At 37.2% G+C, this 19,729-nt stretch overlaps 1 protein-coding gene across 1 annotated transcript in view; it reads left to right on the plus strand.

Annotated features, from left to right (window-relative positions):
• The window catches only part of RIOK1 (RIO kinase 1), a 133,774-nt gene that overhangs the window by 100,283 nt on the left and 13,762 nt on the right, over window positions 1-19,729 (plus strand). Inside the window, exons 14-15 of the mRNA XM_090389101.1 lie at window positions 6,695-6,748; window positions 18,929-19,255. Coding sequence (XP_090245227.1) covers window positions 6,695-6,748; window positions 18,929-19,255 — 381 coding nt within the window. The remainder of the gene's footprint in view (window positions 1-6,694; window positions 6,749-18,928; window positions 19,256-19,729) is intronic.

The following is a 19,729-nucleotide window of genomic DNA, read 5'->3' on the forward strand; positions in this document are numbered from 1 at the left end:
GGGCCCGTGATGGGCCCAACGTTGCCTACGCTTAAGCTTGGGGAGGTTGAGCAGGTACACCAGTTTTAAATTTTACTCTAGCACATCCCGCCAAATAATTTACCGAGATTTCAGTGGCTAGGACCTAAAAAAAAAAAAAAAAAACCTCTGTGAGGGTTGTATGCCAAAAGTGAATAGTGCCAAAAGGTCGAGCATTTGATTTTGATCTTTTAATTTTGACGTGTGGGACCTACGAGATGTAAGTTGACAGGAGGGGGAGGGAGACTGAATGCTGGGGGAAGAAGTAGAAGTAGGGTGTCGATAGGTGAGGTAACCCCTGCAGTGGTCAGTGTTCCCCTCACCATTCTCCCTTTTCCTTCTGGTGGGGAGGGAGAAGGGGGAATGGTGAGGGGGGGTCAGATCTCTGGCTCCCCCTCGCCAGGGATATGCTTTGAAAGGTACCTCCCAAGGACAGGGTACAGATTGCCAAGTGGCTACCGCAGCAAGGCTGCAAGTATGGTCTTTGTTGGTGGTGTCAGGTCCAGGAGAGTAGTGTCCAATGATGGAGTCTTTCATGAGACTAGTGAATCCCATCCTTGTATCATTTGCATGCATCTGGTAGACGTCCCTTTTGTCATCAGCACAGTTGCTGGGCAGGTTGTCTCGTCAGGTCCTAGGTGCCTTATCTGTGGTGTCACACTCTCTCAGTTGTTTCGAGGGCACTGCTCCACTAAATTTCTTTGGTGGTTCAGTGCTGCATTCTCAGCTTTTCTTGAGAAAATGCTTTGAGCATATTTTGTGAATGCCTTGTATTCCTCGTAGGAATCTAGGAGGTATTGCTCCTGATTTTGCGGGATGAAGGTCAATCTGGTTATAAGCATTCCACACAGGTTCTCATATCGTTAGCACTGATGCATGACATGGAACCAGCTCTTGACCTGCCCGCAAGTGCACAGCGGATCGTCAATAATTCCTACTGCTGCGAGTTTCCTGTTGAAAGGGCCATGACTTGTTAGAAGGAAGGTAGGTGTCAGTACCAGTCCCAGTTGAAACCAGGTTGGTGATGTTGGGTAAATTTTTTCTTTATATGGTACAAATTTTTAAGTGACCTCACTTTTGGTTGATGCCCCCCATTTTTTTTTTGCCATTCCAGCTGAAGGTGTTTTTGCAGTCAATTTTTCTACTGTCCTGCCATTTGTCGGCTTGGTAGTGAATCCATGGAATGTCTTTTGAGTAGTAATACAGTAGACCCTGCCTGACAATTTCCAGTTCCAGGGGTAAAGTCCCAGCAATTACTTGGAGAGCTTCTGTGCTTACCATGTTGCAAGCTCGGGTCACTGTGAGGAGGATTGTCTGTTGGGTCGAATCTAGTATCCTCTTGTTTGCAGCCATAGTTTTGTGATACCAAATTGCTGCCGCATAGATGAACGTAGGAATGAATGTGGTTTTTTAATATAGAGAGAGGACTCTCCTTTTCAGGTCCCATTCGCGGCGAGTGACCTTGTGATCTCAGTATCTGCCAGGCAGCTGGGTCACTCAGTTACAGGTGCTTTGTGTTCCTGGATTTTGTCATATATCTGGGATGTACAAGGTTTCTTGGTTCTTGATCAGATAAAGCCTGTCTGAGGTTCTTGAGTTAGATTTCTTCTGCCAGTGTTTCAGGTTTTATATCCTTGGTCAGATCAAAAATGATGGCCATCGGCCCTCTTCTCTTGGGAGGTTCGGCTGTTAGGCCTAAGGTCTCTACTTTCGAGTTATTCATTATCCCTCGAATATCTCCTGTGATTCCATTTCGATGGCGATACCCATGCTTCGAATCTTTCTTATAGATTTTATTCTGGTCATTTTGAAATTGTCTTTCATGGTCTCCATTACTTTGCATTTGATTTCTTAACTGGTTGTTTCTACCCCTTCCCTGGACCTGAGAATGAACAAGCTGGGTGTCTTTAGTAGTGGTCCTCTCTTTGCCTGCATTTGTTGTTGTGTTGCCAGTACATTTGCAGTGTCCTCAGCACGTCTGCGTGGGAGGGAGCACGCTGTTGCATGTTTTTTGCTCCTCCTTCCATGTAGGCCTCTAACTTGGCTGTGGCCTTTTCAGATTTCAGATATGTTTTAAATAATATGGACTCCAGCTTGTTCCATAGGGTGACAATTTGGCCTCTGAGGCCTGCTGACACTTTGCTCTGTTCTTTGAACAGGTCCTCCAGAGCTGTTCGAAGAATACAGGCTTGGTCCATAGGCTGCCATTCTGGGAGGGCAGGGTCCAGTGTGGGGGGGGGGTCTCTCTGCTTGGTTTCTTCAGATTTATCTGTTTGTTGGGAGCCAGTGCCATCCCGAGGGTCCTTCAGTTTGCTCTGGCTCCTGGTCTCCATGTCCGATTTTGGGACTATTTGTTTTCTGTTTTTCTTCTTTGCCATAGGCGTCGGCTTTGCATCTCCAGAATCCTCCTAGTGTTTAGAGTTAGTTTGTTCATTATCTGAGTCCAGTTGCAGCAGTTCAGGCTGTCTGCTGGCATTTTCCTGGTGGAGTTGTTCCTGCATTATTCTATCCATTTCGGTTCCCAGGTATTGAAACTAGTGTGGTTTCGTTTAATAGGGAGATCCCTCTTTAGATCAGTATGTTTAATTTTTCTTTCCACTACCTGGATCGCGAGCTACCGATTTCCGTGAATTACTCAATTTTCCGGAATCTGGCCAGAGTTTCCGCCATGTGGTGCATTACATCGAAGTATAACATGTTTGGGCACATTAGACACAACTTTGTTAATTCGTGGATACTTATTGACGAGTGAGATAAACATATAAATCTAATTCAGCTCTTAAAAGATCATGGCAGCATGAAATAACCTCGTAATTCCTGTTGCGATGAGGTCAATTCCAAGATGGCAGCCAATATGGTGTCGCTATTGTTATAGCGATGCGAGTGATTGACATCGCGGTGAGTAGGGGAGGCAATTAACAGAACTGAGACTTAAATAATAACACATTTTGTAGAACTTCTATTTCTATATATAGTATGAAGCTTAGTGTTACTTTACAGTTACATTTTGCACTGTGAGCACTGAAAAAAAGGCTTTACTACTTTTCGGGACACTAATGTCCCTATGCACATCATATATAAGTGGTCAGCCATTACATACAAAATTTAAAAACATTCTTATTTTTTTTAATATTGGTCATTTTTTAGCTAAAAAGTCACCTAAATGTCCAGAGTCCTAAGGAGTGTCATCTGACATCGTCAGCGGGTGAAAATTCCAATTGGGAACACTTTATAACACTGATTAAAATGGAGCTCACAGATGCGTGGCCGCACGCTCAAAAAAACAATGGTGAGTCCCCCCCATGGATAGGTGAAATGGGAAATTTTTTTTTTTCTTTCCGATCTTGTATAAGCTTGCTTTCTTGCACCATTTGTTACATTTGTTACATTAATTGGCCATTTGTCTAACTGCTATCTAATGAGAGCTAACTGGTCCTCTCATTAGTTAGTTGGTAGTCTCTAGTGGCAGCATGCAGGCAAAGCAGTTGTAAAGAAGTCATTCGATGTGAACTGTGATGCAGTATACAAAATCAGTTTTCCATGTTGTGATATAGCTAAATCTATCTGATGAAAGTTATGCAATACCAAGGAAATTTAGTGCAAATGTTTATTTAAATATGCTCCTCTAAAATTGCTCGTCTACCAGGTATATCTCTAAAATCTGGTACCTCTCAGTCCCTGAGGGTACTGGATTTTAAAAAAGTTTAATGTATAATGAGGTGTAGTATATTGAGGTTGTACTGTATTTGTTTGCTCCATTATTTAAAAAATTAACATACAATAATATACTTTTATCATTCTACCATAAAATATTAGCTTTAGCATAAGCATGATAAATTACATTTGTTTATTGTTATGCTAGAAGCAAGGCAGCACCCCACCATGTAGAACAATCACACTATTAAAATACAAGATGGCTGTTTTTTTGGATTCAAATTTTGAATTGTGTCATCAGCATATATTTTGCCATTCAGTTTAGTATTCTTCCAGGTTTTAATGAAGTTTGTATTAGTTTGTGTGTTTATAACATTAGGTTAAAAAATATATATCTGGACACCACATATCATATGGTTTGACTAGCATTATATCTTATTTTCAATGTGTTTTTTTTTTTTGTTTTTTTTGTCATTAATGACTCAGATGCAGCTTAACACACTTATTGTTACTGGTTATTAGGTTATTCTGTGTTGTGTTCACTGCTAAAAGATTTGGTTAGTTTAACTATTTATGTAAGTGTTTCAGTTCAATTTATTTCATTTCTTCTTTTATAAAGAGAATTTATAGATTAGATTACTTTGAATTTGTTAAGTGGTGTGACCCCATTTTGACCTTTGATTTGCATAAGTTGGTTGGTCAACTATAGCTAGTTGCCCTCAACCAGGTTTAAAGTATGGGTGTTTTTTTTTTTTTTTTTTTTTTTTGTGAATTTCCTGATGACATGCATTAATTGGTTATGAATTTGAATGAACGGTCTGGGGGACATCATTCAAATGGTGCCCAAATCATTCCAGAGCTTTTAGTTTGTTCAATGATTGGCTAGTGGATTTGGAAGCATGGCCATCTTATAGTTCAGTAGCTGAACCCATTAGCTTCTACCCTGGTATATCCTGTACATCAAAATGGAAAAACTTAAATATTTAAATAAAATTTTGAATTACATCAATGTGAATTTTAGTATCCCTGTAGTGTGATATTCACTTCCAGTCTGCACTGTTAATTATTTTTTAATTAGAAAAGTATAGCTGTAAAAAAACATTCTTTGACACAGCATTCGTCAAAAACGAATGCTGTGTTAATTTTCCAGAGTTTAGGTTGTCTTCATACCCTCCTCTCCCACTTTACTACCCGAGATTTTGTTTATCATCCAATATTATGTCAGAAGAATTATGAATAAAATTTTGAAGTTTTCAATTTTAAACTATTACCTGCATTTCCCCCCTCCCCCAAAAAAAAACCTAATTAGTGTATAAAATTCACTTGTGCCTGCTGATGGATTTGAATTTGGCATGCCAGCAGTAGGATTAATCATGGTGGAGGACGTAATATATGTTTTCTTCTAGTGTATTAATAAAATTTATCACACAGAATTTATTTATTTATTTTTTTTTTTTACTTGATACATTCACATTTAGAAATCATTGACATATCATGTTATACTGATTGTTATATTTTAATTTTCCATTATATTTTAACGTTTCTTTGAAGAATTTATATCTGCCTAATCATTCTGTATTGTGGCTTTGGAGCTCACTCACTTTTATTTATATAGATATGTGTTAGAGTTAATACTCTGAAAATTTGCATGTTTGTGTCTGATCATAGTCACTGTTATTGCACTATATTTTTGTGATATCTCTAATATTTAGACTATATAATTTAAATTCTGAATATGCATTCAGAAAATTTATTTTTTTATTTATTTATTTTTTAAGCTTCGTAAACTTGTTACTCCCCGCGAATTGTGTTAGTTGCAATCTCACTTGCGCGTATCTTGTTAGTTAGTTGCAATTTGTGTGTGCTGTTAAAAACATAGCTCAAATATTTTTTTATGCCAACTTTTCAAAATCAAAGTACAGGCAGTTTTTTTCCCATCAAGTATCAACAAAATCCAAAATATGAAGATTAATTGCAAAAAATGAATGTTGAACATTCATAAATCCCACATTTCAAACCACGCACGTAGCTATACAATATAGTGCACTCCGCTTTACATTAATCCATTCCAGAGAGACCATCGTATCGTGAAAATATCGTAATGTGAACCCAATAACGCATTGTTCTTTAGTTATTTGTTCCAAGACCTCGGAAGTTGAAATTTTTGTTGTATAACTAAGCTATTTATCTTTCTAAAAGGTCATTTTATAATGTAAATTATATTAGTTATTTACAATTGAAATCATTAAATGCACTACACTTTCATCGTTATCATATGTTTTGTTATAAGAACCAATTTTGAATGGCTTTGTGATATTTCTAAAGCACATTTCTGGAAGTCATGACCATAAAACAATAAAAACAATTTGCACTTTTCGGTTTATTGGGTTTTTCTGTTAGTGCAAGCAATTATAAATGGGTAGTAGACTCTATGTTATTGCATTTGTGAAAAAGATTTCTGAAGAAGACCACTCCTTGTGTGACAAACCAACAATGAGTGCCGACCCAACAGTGAGTGATCAACGAGTATGCATTTAGTCGACGATGAAGAATAAACATTCTTTAACATTTGTTAAGTCATAAATAATTTCTTTAAATTATAATTTACTTGATTTTATAGGCTATATTTTCATTTCTTTGGATAAATCAATCATTGTTTAAACATAAACTAATTAGCTAACTAATTTCATTGTTGAGAACATAACCCCTGTTTTTAACATTATGTCTAGGGGAAATAAATTCCCGCTTTATGAGCGCGCACTAGGAATGAATTAACTCGTAAAGTCGGGAACTACCTGTATATATAAATGTGAGACATGGTGCCTACTGTGTAAGTCTATTATAGAATTGAAATGTTTTAATGAAATTTAAGAATTGCACCATTCTTTAATAGCACTTAAATTAGTATGTGTAATTAAATTTTTTAAAAAAGTTAATATCTTTTCCCTATAAATTTTCATTTAATACATATAATTTGTGAATGTGTTTTCAGGATGATTGATTAATATTCATATATCTTTAGGCTGTATATCACACTGTAACAGGAATGAAAGAAGATCTCAGCGGGCCCAAACAGGTATGCTGTATTTAACATAAGCTGATTTAAAATTTGTGTTTTGGAGGGGTATTTTAGGGAAACAGTTGCAGAAGCCATGATGGAAATATATACCACTGAAAATATAGCACTATCTCAATACCCTGCTATGCACAGAGTGCATAGGAGGATGCTGAGATAGGTGAATAATGAGCTAGCCAGTTTAATAGAGCAGAAAAAGATAGCACAGGAAAGTTAAAGATTGGCAAAAACTACTAAAGCATATAAGAGCCACATGTTAATCTGCAACAGTACCACAGAAAAGGTTAGGCTGGCACATGCTGATTATGAGAAATTTCTGGCTAAAAATCAGGGATAAGAGATTTTCATATATGTGAATATAAAGAACGTATTCACATACATGAAAACCTAACCCAGCTGATCTTGCAGATGAATTTAACAGGTACTTCACATTGATATTTACAGATAGAAGATTCATGGTAAAGAAAAACTGCATGAGTGAAGCTGAGAAGTGTGAAATTAACAATTTTAAATTACTGAAGATTGTTTATTAGAAAAACTTTAAGCCTAAATATGAAGCTCCTAGAGTTGATGCCACGTACCTAGTAATTTTGAGGGAGATGGTAAGAGAATGTATTGAATCACTAAGATTAATGATGAGGACATCATTCAGCTCAAGAGATTTCTCTGGATTGGATAAGTAGTAGTAGTAATGGAGGCATGTTTATGCAAGAAAGCAAGCGTATTATGTAGCATCAGCCAAAAAGAAACAATTTCATGCATCCATTCCCTCTCAAAGTTTGTCCAGTTCTCCCTGAATTTATTTAAGCATTTAACTTCCATAACGACAGATTGAAGTTTGTTTCAGCAATTAACCACCCACTGGCTAAAGGCAAATTTCTGCACATCTATTCTACAATCCTCAATTTGAATTTTTCCTCAATTTGAATTTTTCCCTCCTCGGGTTCATAATCTGAGCAAGTGGAAGAATCCCATCAGAATTCAGTGTGCTCAACCCATTCAATATCTTATACACCTCAGTCGGATCACCTTACAGGTGCCTAGTTTCCAGCCGCTGCAATTTGCAGAAATTAAGCCTTTCTTGGTAAGAGGACCCCTTCTTTCCCCTCGCCAATCTTGTTGCCCTTCTCTGTACACACTCAAGCAACTCTACATCCTTCCTAAAATGAGGCCTCCAGACCTGTATACAGTACTCAAGGTGTGGCGTGACCATTGCCTTATACAAAGGGATAATCACCTTAACCCTACTAGCAAAATTCTTGTATTATCATTGACAATACCCCATGACCTGCTCTGGCAGCCTGTCTTCATTGCTCAGAAAACTTCATATCTGACTGCACAATTACTCCCAGATATTTTTCATTTTCTACCACTAAATGTTGTACCACATAGTTGTTACGTTTCTCTGGAGTTACTTCTACCCATCTGCCCAAATTTTCTAGATTCTGTTGCAGTACCACACTGCCATTACTGTCATTAACAACCCTGCTGACCTTTGTATTGGCGCCTCCATAGCCAGGTGGGCAGGAGTGGCAGTGCGTAACACACACTTCTTCATTAGACCGGGGTTCGAGCCCATGACCACCAAATACAGAGGATGCGGAAAGGTCATGGAATGACCACCTCATATCCCCAGAGCAACACGGCCTTAGTTGCTAATGCTCCTAAAAACCAAATAACAACGACCTTTGTATCATCTGCAAACTTCGACATTAAGCCTGATATACCTTCATTAGTATCATTGATAAATATACAAAACAACAGTGAGCACAACACCCTGGAGGACTCCACTAGTCCACGAAGAGCAGCATCCATTGATTACCACTATCTGTCTTCTCCAATTTGTAAAGTAGTCTTCCATATGCAACAATGTCAAAAGCTTTCCTGAAATCCAAGTATATGATATCAAAATTTTTTGCATCCAGTTCCTCTGTAACCACATCATAGTATCCAATCAAATTTGTCAGACAAGACTTTCCCTTAACAAACCCATGCTCTGTCTGAATTATTACTGCAGTCTTGTCTAGATGATCTTGCAATGCATCTTTAACCAGTGACTCAATTATTTTCCCCAGAACAGAAGTTGAACTAACTGGTCGGTAATTACTCGTGTCACCTTTGATCCCCCTTTGTGAATTGGAGATACATTTGCACATCTCCAGTCTGTGGGAACTTCCCCTGAGTCCAAGGATGCTCTCATAATTATGGCTAAGGGTTTGCTTACTTTCTTTGCTGCCTCCAGAGTATCTCTAACACATAAAGGCAGTTCTAAGAGTGAAGTGGGTAACTACTGACTAGTTAGTCTGATTTCAGTGGTAGGGAAAATCATGATGTCAGTGATTTAGAAATGTAATTCTGAAAAAAAAAAACTGCTCTTTTTTTGTAAAGCCAAAATTATGTTAAACCAACGTAGTTAGCTGTTTTGGCTGTTATCCTTGAACTAGATCTGGTAAATAATTTCAGCATTGTTTATTTGGATTTTAGCAAAAAAAATACTTTGCTTTGCTAAATTGCAATTCCTGCATGAGAGATTGCTGTATAAGCTGCATCACAAAGTGGCTGTAGGGCAGGAGGCAAATGGTTATCTGTTATTTTGTGCTATTGTAAGAATGAGATTCCCAGGAGTATTGGGACCAGTTTTTTTTTTTTTTTTTTCCCTTTAAAACATCAGCAAAGGGATACCAGGCATGATCAAAATTTGCATACAATCTGAAGATTGAAAGAGAGAGTAGTTACCGAAACATTAAGGAAACACATGAAAGTTAAGGAAATGCACCAGCAAGCAGCAGTTTTTCTGGGCAACTTAGCTAGGCTTCAGAGATGGCTAGAGAAGTGGAGCTATATTTTAATACAGTAGGCCCTTGATTTAATGGACTTCGGATTTAACAGACAAAAATTTCTGTCCTAAAGGAAAAATTAAGAATCTCTTTTTATATCTGAAAGCATCACACATCAAACAGCACATCTGTCTGATGTGTGATGCTATCATACAGATGTGCTGAAAATTCCTTCTAATGAAATAAAGGCTGTTTTACTACTAGATAATGCACCTGCTCGTCCTAATGCTGAGAGGTTTAGTTAGCAGGGATGGGAGAATTGAATGTGGTTTTCTGCCTCCTAACACTACTTCACTGATACAGCTGATGGATCGGGGTGTAAACGTTGCATGTAAGAGGTTGTATAAGAAGTTTATGGGAGAGGTGATGGTTGTTTTGGAAGAAACAGAAGACTCAGAAGAAGATACGAGAGGCACCAGGACACTGCAAAATTTACATGCATATAACATCAGATATGCTATTTTCAACTTAGCAGCTGCATGGAAAGATATAAAGATTACTGCCGTGGCCAATGCTTGAAATTGTGCGACGTAGAAACTGAAGTGGACTTTTAGGGAGTTGAGGTGTCTAATTTTCGAGGCACTCTTCTGAGGGCCGGCAACAAAAATGCAACAGAGAATGATGTGGAACAGTAGCTCGAAAATGATGATGGTGATCCGTGCTATCAAATTTTTTCTGAGGGAGAGATTGCAGAAATTGTTCTTCTTGGAGAACAAGAGGATGATGATGATGACAAAGAATCAGTTGCACCTCATCCTCATCCTAAAAAGACAACATATGGATGACATCATACATTATATTAAATCATCATTAAATCAGATCCTGATGTGCTTCCTTATTATGAACATTTTAGAGAATTTCGATCTGATCTACGGTAATAAGGCAACCAAAGCTTGAAAACAACTTTGTGTGAGCTTTAAGAAGAAAAAAAATTTTAAAAAGTGGTGGAAACACTCCATTAGTTACATTGTATAGTTTTTGAAGTGTTTAATTAAAATAAAGTTTGGTTCCTGTCGTAAATTTATTTTTATATTTTTAACAGATATTTTAGTGGCGTATATAAATTAATATAATATACATTATAATAATATTTTATTCATACTTATACGTTATAATAACATTTTAATACATACTGTACGTTGTAAGCTGGTTATTAATATATGTTTTTAAAATACATTCGATTTAACGGACTTTCGGTAATAGCATACACCCCTTCCCCCAGTTAGTCTGTTAAATCAAGGGCCTACTGTATATAAAAAAGCAAAGTTGGGGAATGGCAGCTCTAAAATATGAAATTATACTTGATGGGTATACTCATATGTATGCTTGTAGCATGTACTTGATGGGTTGTATTAAAAACAAGAAAGGGATTTGGGTATTATTTGGGTAATGCCATACAGGTTGACATTGAGGTTCTTGGTATAGTACAGACAAGTGACATGGAATGCCCATGGTGCCCTGTCAATAATTTATTCAGCATTTGCTTGTAGAGTTAGGGAGATCATAATCCCACTGTACAAGGCAATTTTAAAATGCCATGAGATCGGCGAAAGAGCTTCCATATGAGGAAAGACTTCAAATATGTGGGCTACAGAACTCGATAACTAGGCATCTTAGAGGAAACTTAATTGAGGTACAAAAGGTTCTGAGAAGAAAAAGTAAAATGAATTAAGGAGAAATTTCAGTTGTTTTAAATGATTCCACAACTAGGGCCATAAATTCAAATTGGGGGATTAGATTGCATTATAGAAAATTTTCTCTTAGCCATTGGGTTGTTAATTACTATAGCAAGTTGCCTTCACAGGTGGTTGAAGCTGACAGCTTTGGAAAATTCAGAGGTTTGTTGAATAGTTACCTGTATGAGGAGGAAATCACATAAGTAGTTTATTTTATTTTTTTATTATTATTATTTTTTGACTGATGCAGGACAAGTCTGAGCTTTCTTGCACCATAGGCTAATGGTAACACCACTCTGCCTTGTTTTCGATGTTTGTAAATAATAGCTGTTTTATGCTAATTTCAGAAATGTTATCCATTTTTTCTATCATGTATACTGTTTATTCACAAAACCTTTAAGTTGATATCATGAGTTGTATTATTGAATGTATTAAGTTAGAAGTAAATGCTGTGAATTTGTAAACTGAATCTTCACATGTTGGCAACATTGCCTTCAGTCATTTGTTTCTTGACCTTGAGGACTCATTGCAGCAGTGTTTATCAGTGTGAGCTCAGTTTATTTTTGAGGTTATTAGGTCAAACTTGTGCTGAAAAGTGACTAAAATGTCTTCACGCAAGTGTTTGAAATCCAAACTTTGTTATATTTATGGAAGTTATGTAGTCCTCAAACAAAGACAAGATATTACTGAATATTTTTAAAAAATTGTGTAGTATGCTTATTTTGCAGTGAAACTTGGTGAACAAGATAAACAGTGAGCTCCACATAAAGTTTGCTGAACCTCTTTCCCATTGAAATTATTGGTAAATGGTAAAAAGAAGGCTATGACACTTGGAATTCCCATGATTTGGTGGGAGCCTACAAACCACTGTGATGACTGTTACTTTTGCTTAGTTAAGGTAAAGGGATACAATGCAAACAGTAAGAAGGGCATTGTGTTTTATGTATCCTAATATTCCACCTGCCATTAGATCAGTCCCACATGGAGATAACCTACCGATTCCATGCTCTCCACATTCTATTGGAGAATGTAGCAGCAGAGAGTGCTGAAAGCTTCTGAAAATGAAACTGAAGTCTATGTGCCTGGAGACATTGAGTCCAGCCTTCAACTCTTTTCATGGCATGACCTCAATGATCTGGTAAGAGATTTAAATTTACCAAATTAATCTGTAGAACTCCTTGGTTCTAGACTCAAAAAGTCAAAAAATCTTCTAGCACATGGGACGTTATTCTCATAGTACAAACACAGAGAACAAGAACTAGTCCCCTAATTTTCTGAGGATGATTCTATGGTTTTTGTAGTAATATAAATGATTTAATGAACTATTTAGGAATTAGTTACAATCCTAAACAGTGGAGACTTTTTATTGACTCATCAAAGAGGAATCTCAAAGGTGTGTTTGCTCCACAATGGAAATAAATATGGGTCAATTCCAGTAGCTCACGCTGTGCTTTTGAAAGAAACATATGAGAACTCGTAGTTGCTGACAAATATTAAGTATGAAGAACATAGTTGGTTGGTCTGTGGTGACTTTATAGTGTTGTTGTTGTTATGGGGGTTTGATGGCACATAAGCTACTTTGGCTATACAGGTGACCTCCGCTTAACGCTGATAATTTGTTCCGGAAAAACAGAGCGCTAAGTGAATCCGCGCTAAGCAAGTGCTGCATTCCCATAAGGTAACATATGTATTTGTAAGTTGTGGTCGGTGCCATAGGATATTTCCTAATCAATAATAAACGGTAGTGAAAAGATGCACAAATGTCGGTCAAAATATTTAATATTCAAATATTTGTACATATAAAATATTCTGCATTACATACGTATATAATTATGTGGAAACTACTTACATATCAAAATTAAACTTAAAATTCCAATTAAAATCATGAATTTAATTGATTTGATTTAATTGATAAATTTAATCATGAAAAATGTGTCGATTTTGGGTTGAACTTTGGCCCTCTTTTAAATAAACTAAAAAGGGTATTAATTTTAAATCCCTGCAGCGTTACCACCCAACAATAAATTCACCCGATCCTTCGCCGCTTTGAAACCTGGCATGTTTTTTTCTTCTTTCAATGTGAAACTTGTTGAGAAGTATAACACACAATATCCCTCTTCAATAATTTTAACAAGTTCTTTTTTGAAAGTTTCGGCTCCTTGATCTGCACTTGCGGCTTCTCCCTAGATTTTAAATCTGTTCAACCAGCCCTTACCAGTTTTAAATGGTTCCACAGTTTTTTTTTAATCTCTCTCTTCTTTTTTTTTTTTTTTTTTTATAATATTTAACTTAACTGAATTCTGCATTGAATATTATCTTCAATAAAATAAGTTAACGTCTTTCCATTTCAATCCTAATAGCCGGCCTAGCCCTAGTTGCTTGCAGTGGAACAGCTATCTTTCCTGCTGCTAAAATTAATTCTTTATTTTTTTATAATTGTTCTTACAGTTAAACTTGCAAGTCCTAAATTATGGCACACATCCGCTTGTCATTGACTGGAATCGATTCGCTTCAAAACATCTAATTTAATTTTCAAATTCAGTCTTTTTCTTACATTTATAGTCTTCGTACTGCACCCAGACATTCTTGCTTTTTCATTCTTATCGGCCATTAATTACGATACAATGTTCAGGTAAACTGTCCGTTACGCACGATGTCTAATACTGTACTGAGCGATGACTAGACTTCGGATAAATGCATATAACACAAATATTACAAGCAATATACTTGATCATTTTTTAAAATGTTGATCTTGGAACTACATAACAAGTCACTGTACTGCAATTAAATTAGCGTGCGAGAAAATTTCACTGAGCATGGGAAAATTTCTCAAGTCGGCGTGGGAAACATTTTAATGCTGTTTTGCTATTCATTTTCAAGCTATCAACTCCATCAAATGAAACGATTTCATTAAATATGCCAAAAATGCAATCTGTAAAAGAGCGTTATAGTCAGATATGGGTTATAATATAAGAACAGCTTTATAGCAAATCAGCGTAAAGCGAACCGCATTATAACGGGGGCCTGCTGTAATGCACTTTATAGTGATTGCTGTTACTTAGACAGCAATCTGGCTACACAAAAATGCTTTGCTTTTTTGGGTGAGTAGGACAGTCAGGTAATGAGTAAGCACTAGAGTGTCAAGGTCTGGCCAAAGAGGGCCAATTTGTTGCCTGGGTCAAAGAACATAGTTCATAAGCCACTGGTAGACCCCAAAAGTGTCCTCCTTTCATCCTTGCACATCAAATAGTTTGTGAAAGCTTTACCTCATAAAGGTCTGTGCTTCAACTACCTTTGTACTAAATTTCTGTTGGACTTCAAATTTTCAAACTGATCAGGGACTGAGATTTTGAAGGAATTATGAATAAAAGAGAAAAATAGACATGGATTGGCTTTGAAGTTCATTGTTGGGAATTTCTTAGTGAACAACAAGGATCTAGACTACAAGAATATAGTTGTAAATATGTTGGTAAACTTCAAAAAGCATGTTGCAGCCCAGCTTCTTGAAGCTGGGCTGCAACATGAGTGTCAGTGTATATTTTTTATGCTCTTGCATTGACTATCACCCAGAAAATCTGGGAAGTGTTAGTGAAGAAGAGGGTGAGAAGTTTCACCAGGACATTAAAGACATGGAGATGAGATAAGTACAGGTCACTGTTGAAAAAAAGCCGTGAATTAGGGTTGAATTTGAAAGTGTCTGTAATTTGGCCCTGGAAAGACTGTGCAAGACTCAAGGGGGAGAATTTTTTTCAGCCTGGTCTGTACTTGTTAACAGGAGAGACTGCTTCTACAGGGATGGGATACACTTAAATAGAAAGGGTGCAAAAATATTTGCTGTTGCTATAGAGGCAGTGTTAGGTGGGTCGAAAACCTGCTAGCTTGGGGAGATACAAGGACTAATAGATTAACAGTAGCCACTGGCAGAGGTGAAAGTGATTCTTGCACTGCTTCTATTGGAATGAGCAGAAGCCTGGAAAACAAGATGCAGGATATTTCAGAGACTGCTGGGAGTCATTGCTTTACAAGTAAACACATGGGATGTGTTAGGGTAGCTAACAATAGGAACAGGTGCATGTATACTTGCGTGTACACCAATGCTAGGAGCTTGGTAAATAAATTTGATGAATTTGAGGTATTGCTCAAAGCATCAAAGGCGGATATTGTTGGGATATCAGAGACGTGGTGTCACACAGATATAAGGAATGCAGAACTGGAATTTGGGGAGTACAATGTGTGCAGAAAGGATAGACAGGATAGGAAGGGAGGAGGGGTTATGCTATTAGTTAAGAAACACATAAAATCCAAGGAAGTGAAGCCAGTTGACATCGCTAGACAGTGCAGTGTCGAGTCAGTTTGTGTAACATAAGCATTGGGAGATCAAAATTGAGAGTAGGAGGGTGCTATAGGCCTAATGACTCTGATGAGTATAATAAGAAACTGTACAGGGAAATAGAGTGGGCCAGTAAATCAGAGAGTCTTATAATGGGGGATTTTAATTTCCCAGATATTGACTGGAATTTGTGGGTTGGTCACTCACACACTAGCAAGGCTTTTGTGGATTTATTGGATGATTGTTTTCTACATCAGCATGTTCGGGAGGCAACTAGAGGGAGTAATACTCTTGATCTGATTATCAGTAGTGATTCTTCATGCATTAAGAATCTGCAGATAAAGAACCACTAGGTGGCAGTGATCACAGTGTGCTGAAGTGGGATTTACTCAAAGAGGTAACTACCATCAGGGGTAAAGGGAAGGGTTTTTGCTTTTGTAAAGGCAACTACGATGGTCTGAGACAGTAATTAAATTCTACACAGTGGGACCAACTGATGATGATGTTACCAACAGCAAATTCAAAATAGGAAGCATTCAAAGAACTTATCTTGGAAGCTACTAGGCTTTACATGCCAACTAAGAAATATTGTTCAAGGTTTAGGCCTAAATGGATGTCAGATGAACTAATGAGACATGGCAGAGAAGAAAAATGCATGGGATACATACAAATTAATGTGACACAGAAACCTATGATAGATATAAGTTGATCTGTAACGAAGTTACAAAGGAGGTTAGGCGGGCGAAGGCAGATTATGAGAAATCTTTAGCAAAGGATGCAAAGAAAAACAGCAAAGAGTTCTTTACTTATGTAAACTCTAGAAGGAAGGGGATGAATCAGATTGGTCCACTTGATATCGATGGTTCAACTGTTGATGATCCTGCTCAGGTAGCTGCAAACTAAATGAATATTTTGCATCGACATTCACACATGAGGAGTTATTCAGCGAAGGGAATGCCAGAGGGGAATTCAACTCTGGCAGTAAGCTAGATAATCTTGTAATAACTGAGAGTGAAGTGGAGGAGAAATTAATTGTTGAAGATAAACACAAGAAAGGCACCTGGGGTGGATGGGATCTATCCAGTTATATTAAAGGAGGCAGCAAAGGAAATAAGCAAACCCTTACTTGAGCTTCCTTGGACTCAGGGGAGGTACCCATAGACTAGAGATGTGCAAATGTGACCCCAATTCACAAAGGAGGATCAAAGGCTGACACAAGTAATTATAGACCTAGTAAAAAAGGCCTACGTGCTCTGGATATTAGTTTGCTCTGAGAAACAAAATAAATTTTCATAATTATAGACCTGTGAGTTTAACTTCTGTTCCGGGAAAATTATTGGAGGCACTGGTTAAAGAAGTACTGCAGGATCATCTAGACAAGACTTCAGTTATAGCTCGGACACAGCATGGTTTTGTTAAGGGAAAGTCTTGCCTGCCCAATTTGATTGGATGCTATGATGCAGTCACAAAATAACTGGATGCAGTTATTTTGTGACTGCATCATAACAATAACTTTGTTATTATATACTTGGATCTTAGAAAGGCTTTTGATACTGTTGCACATGGAAGACTGCTGCACAAATTGGAGCAGTGTGGCATTGGAGGCAAATTGCTGCTATGGATAAAGGGATGGTTGAGGGGGAGAAGACAGAGAGTGGTAATCAATGGACACTGCTCATCGTGGACTAATGTTATTAGTGGAGTCCCTCAGGGTTCAGTGTTGGGTCCATTGCTATTTTCTGTATTTATAAATGATATTGATGATAGTATATCAAGCTTAATGTCCAAGTTTGCAGACAATACAAAGGTTGGCAGGGTTGTTAAGGACACTACTGACGCTATGCTGCTGCAACGGGATCTGGAAAGGTTGAGCAGATGGGCTGAGAGGTGGCAAATGAAGTTTAACATTGACAAATGTAAAGTACTACATATGGAAAACAGCATCCCCAGAGCAACGTATCAACTCTGTGGTACTACACTGGGGACCTGGGGTGGTTGTGCAGGCAGATATGAAGTTCTCTGAACAGTGCAGATGGGCTGCAAGAGTGGCTCATGGTGTCTTGTCAGTGATATACAGGAATTTTTCTAGCAGGGATCAGGAGGTGATTATTCCCTTGTATAAGGCAATGGTCAGGCCACACCTTGAGTACTGTATACAGGTCTGGAGGCCTCATTTCAAGAAGGATGTAGAGCTGCTGGAACGAGTACAGAGAAGGGCAACAAGATTAGTAAATGGAACAAAGGGTTTCTCTTACGAAGAAAGGCTTAAGTTTTGCAAATTACGGTGTCTAGAAACTAGGCACCGGTGAGGTGATCTGATAGAGGTGTATAAAGCCTTGAATAGTTTGAGCATACTCAATGCCAATGGGATTTTTCCTCTTGCTCAGAATAATCACCTGAGAGGGCATAAATTCAAATTGAGGAAAGACAGATGTAGGATAGATGTGCGGATATTTGCCTTTAGCCAGCGGGTAGTTGGTTGGTGGAACAGACTTCCATCCCTTGTTGTGGAAGTTGATAGCCTAAATAAATTTAAGGCTCAGCTGGACAGGTATTTCGAACGAACGGAGGGGTGAAATGGAAGTGTGTTTTTTTTTTTTTTTTTTGGCTGATGCTGCATAAGCTTGCTTCCTTGCATCATATGCCTCTACTAATGCTATCAGGGGAGGTGGAATGTCACCATGATGGGTGACTATTGCTGAATGTTGAAGTGGGACCGTTATGTAGGATCTGCAATAACAACAAAGAAACAAAAATTTGGCATGTCGTAGATCAGTTTTTAAAATGAGAGGTGAGTGTTTAGTGTGCTTTTTACCACACTGCCCTGTTTAATAAAAGTCTGGTAAAATTAGCATTTCGTTATAATTTCAGTGCACAAATTCTGCCGAAATTAATAAAAATTTGTGAAAAATCAAATTTTCTTTCATTATTTTTGAAGAAACCTAATGTTATGGAAATAAACAGAAGTTAGTTATGAAATCAGCATTAATAAATGATTCGGAAAGACCCTTTTCTGAGAGAACATCGGTGATTTTCTTTTTTTTAAATGCAGAGTAGTGTAATTGTCAAAGCCTGCTTTTCTAATAGTTAGCTTGATGTTTCAGAGCATTCTTTTCTTGTGAGTTTTCAAAAAAAAAAAAAAATATATATATATATATATAGTGTTTGCAGCATACTGTTTATATATAGTACAAATATTTATTTCATAGATTTATGAAATAAATATTTTATAATCCATTAGAACTTGTATGAATGAATACATCTGTGAACTAACTATGTTATCGTTAAAAATAGGTTTGGTTACAATGATCACTAATGTATGTTTATTTTACACTAGAATCCAACTTTGCTCGAAAAGCCTGAAAATGAGGAAGTAAAATCTGAGGAAGTGAGTAATACTGAGAGTGATACACAGGAAACGCATAAATTACAAGATGCAGAAATGGAAGTTAAAGAAGTGGAAGAAACAGCTCTACCAAATGGAGAGGTAGAAAAGGAAAGTGCTGAAGAGGTGGAAGAAGAATTAATGGATGAAAGTAAAGTTGAAAGTGGATGCGGAGAAGGAACTGAAGAGGGAGAACTGTTTAAGGAAGAAACAGAAGAAAATGATTCAAAGTTCCAAACATCAGCACGACCAAGAGATGAATCACCAAATAGTAAAAAGGCAAGTAAAACTGATTTCAAAATCACTAATTTGATAATTTAGTTTGGTACTAAACTATAATGCATATTAAGAATTTCATATTTTTTTTCAGCAAATTTATAATTCTGCTGTTCAAATTTCCAAATAATGACTTTTGCTTTTATTAATAACATCACCATTTTTTGATAACACTAGTCAGTATCAGTTACCTCCCTGAAATAATTTCGACAGATTCTCGTAAGAAATATGTTCAAAAATTTAGATAATGTGCTTAAAATTCTCATCACCCTCAGTTTTCAAATATTATAGGTTGATCGTGTGTGCATGTACATACATCAGCATACGTGAAATATGTTGCGTTCTTGCCAAAATAAGCCTGATAGCTTTTTTTTTCAGGGAAGTGGTATTAAAATCACAGCGGAAGCCATCACAACTTGTGAGAAAAGCCTCTGAACTCTATTTTGGTCATAAGGTCAGCAATAGATAAAGTTTGGG

Source organism: Mastigoproctus giganteus, chromosome 14, assembly GCF_048544385.1.
Source record: "Mastigoproctus giganteus isolate SK-2022 chromosome 14, ASM4854438v1, whole genome shotgun sequence".
NCBI classification, from domain to species: domain Eukaryota; kingdom Metazoa; phylum Arthropoda; class Arachnida; order Uropygi; family Thelyphonidae; genus Mastigoproctus; species Mastigoproctus giganteus.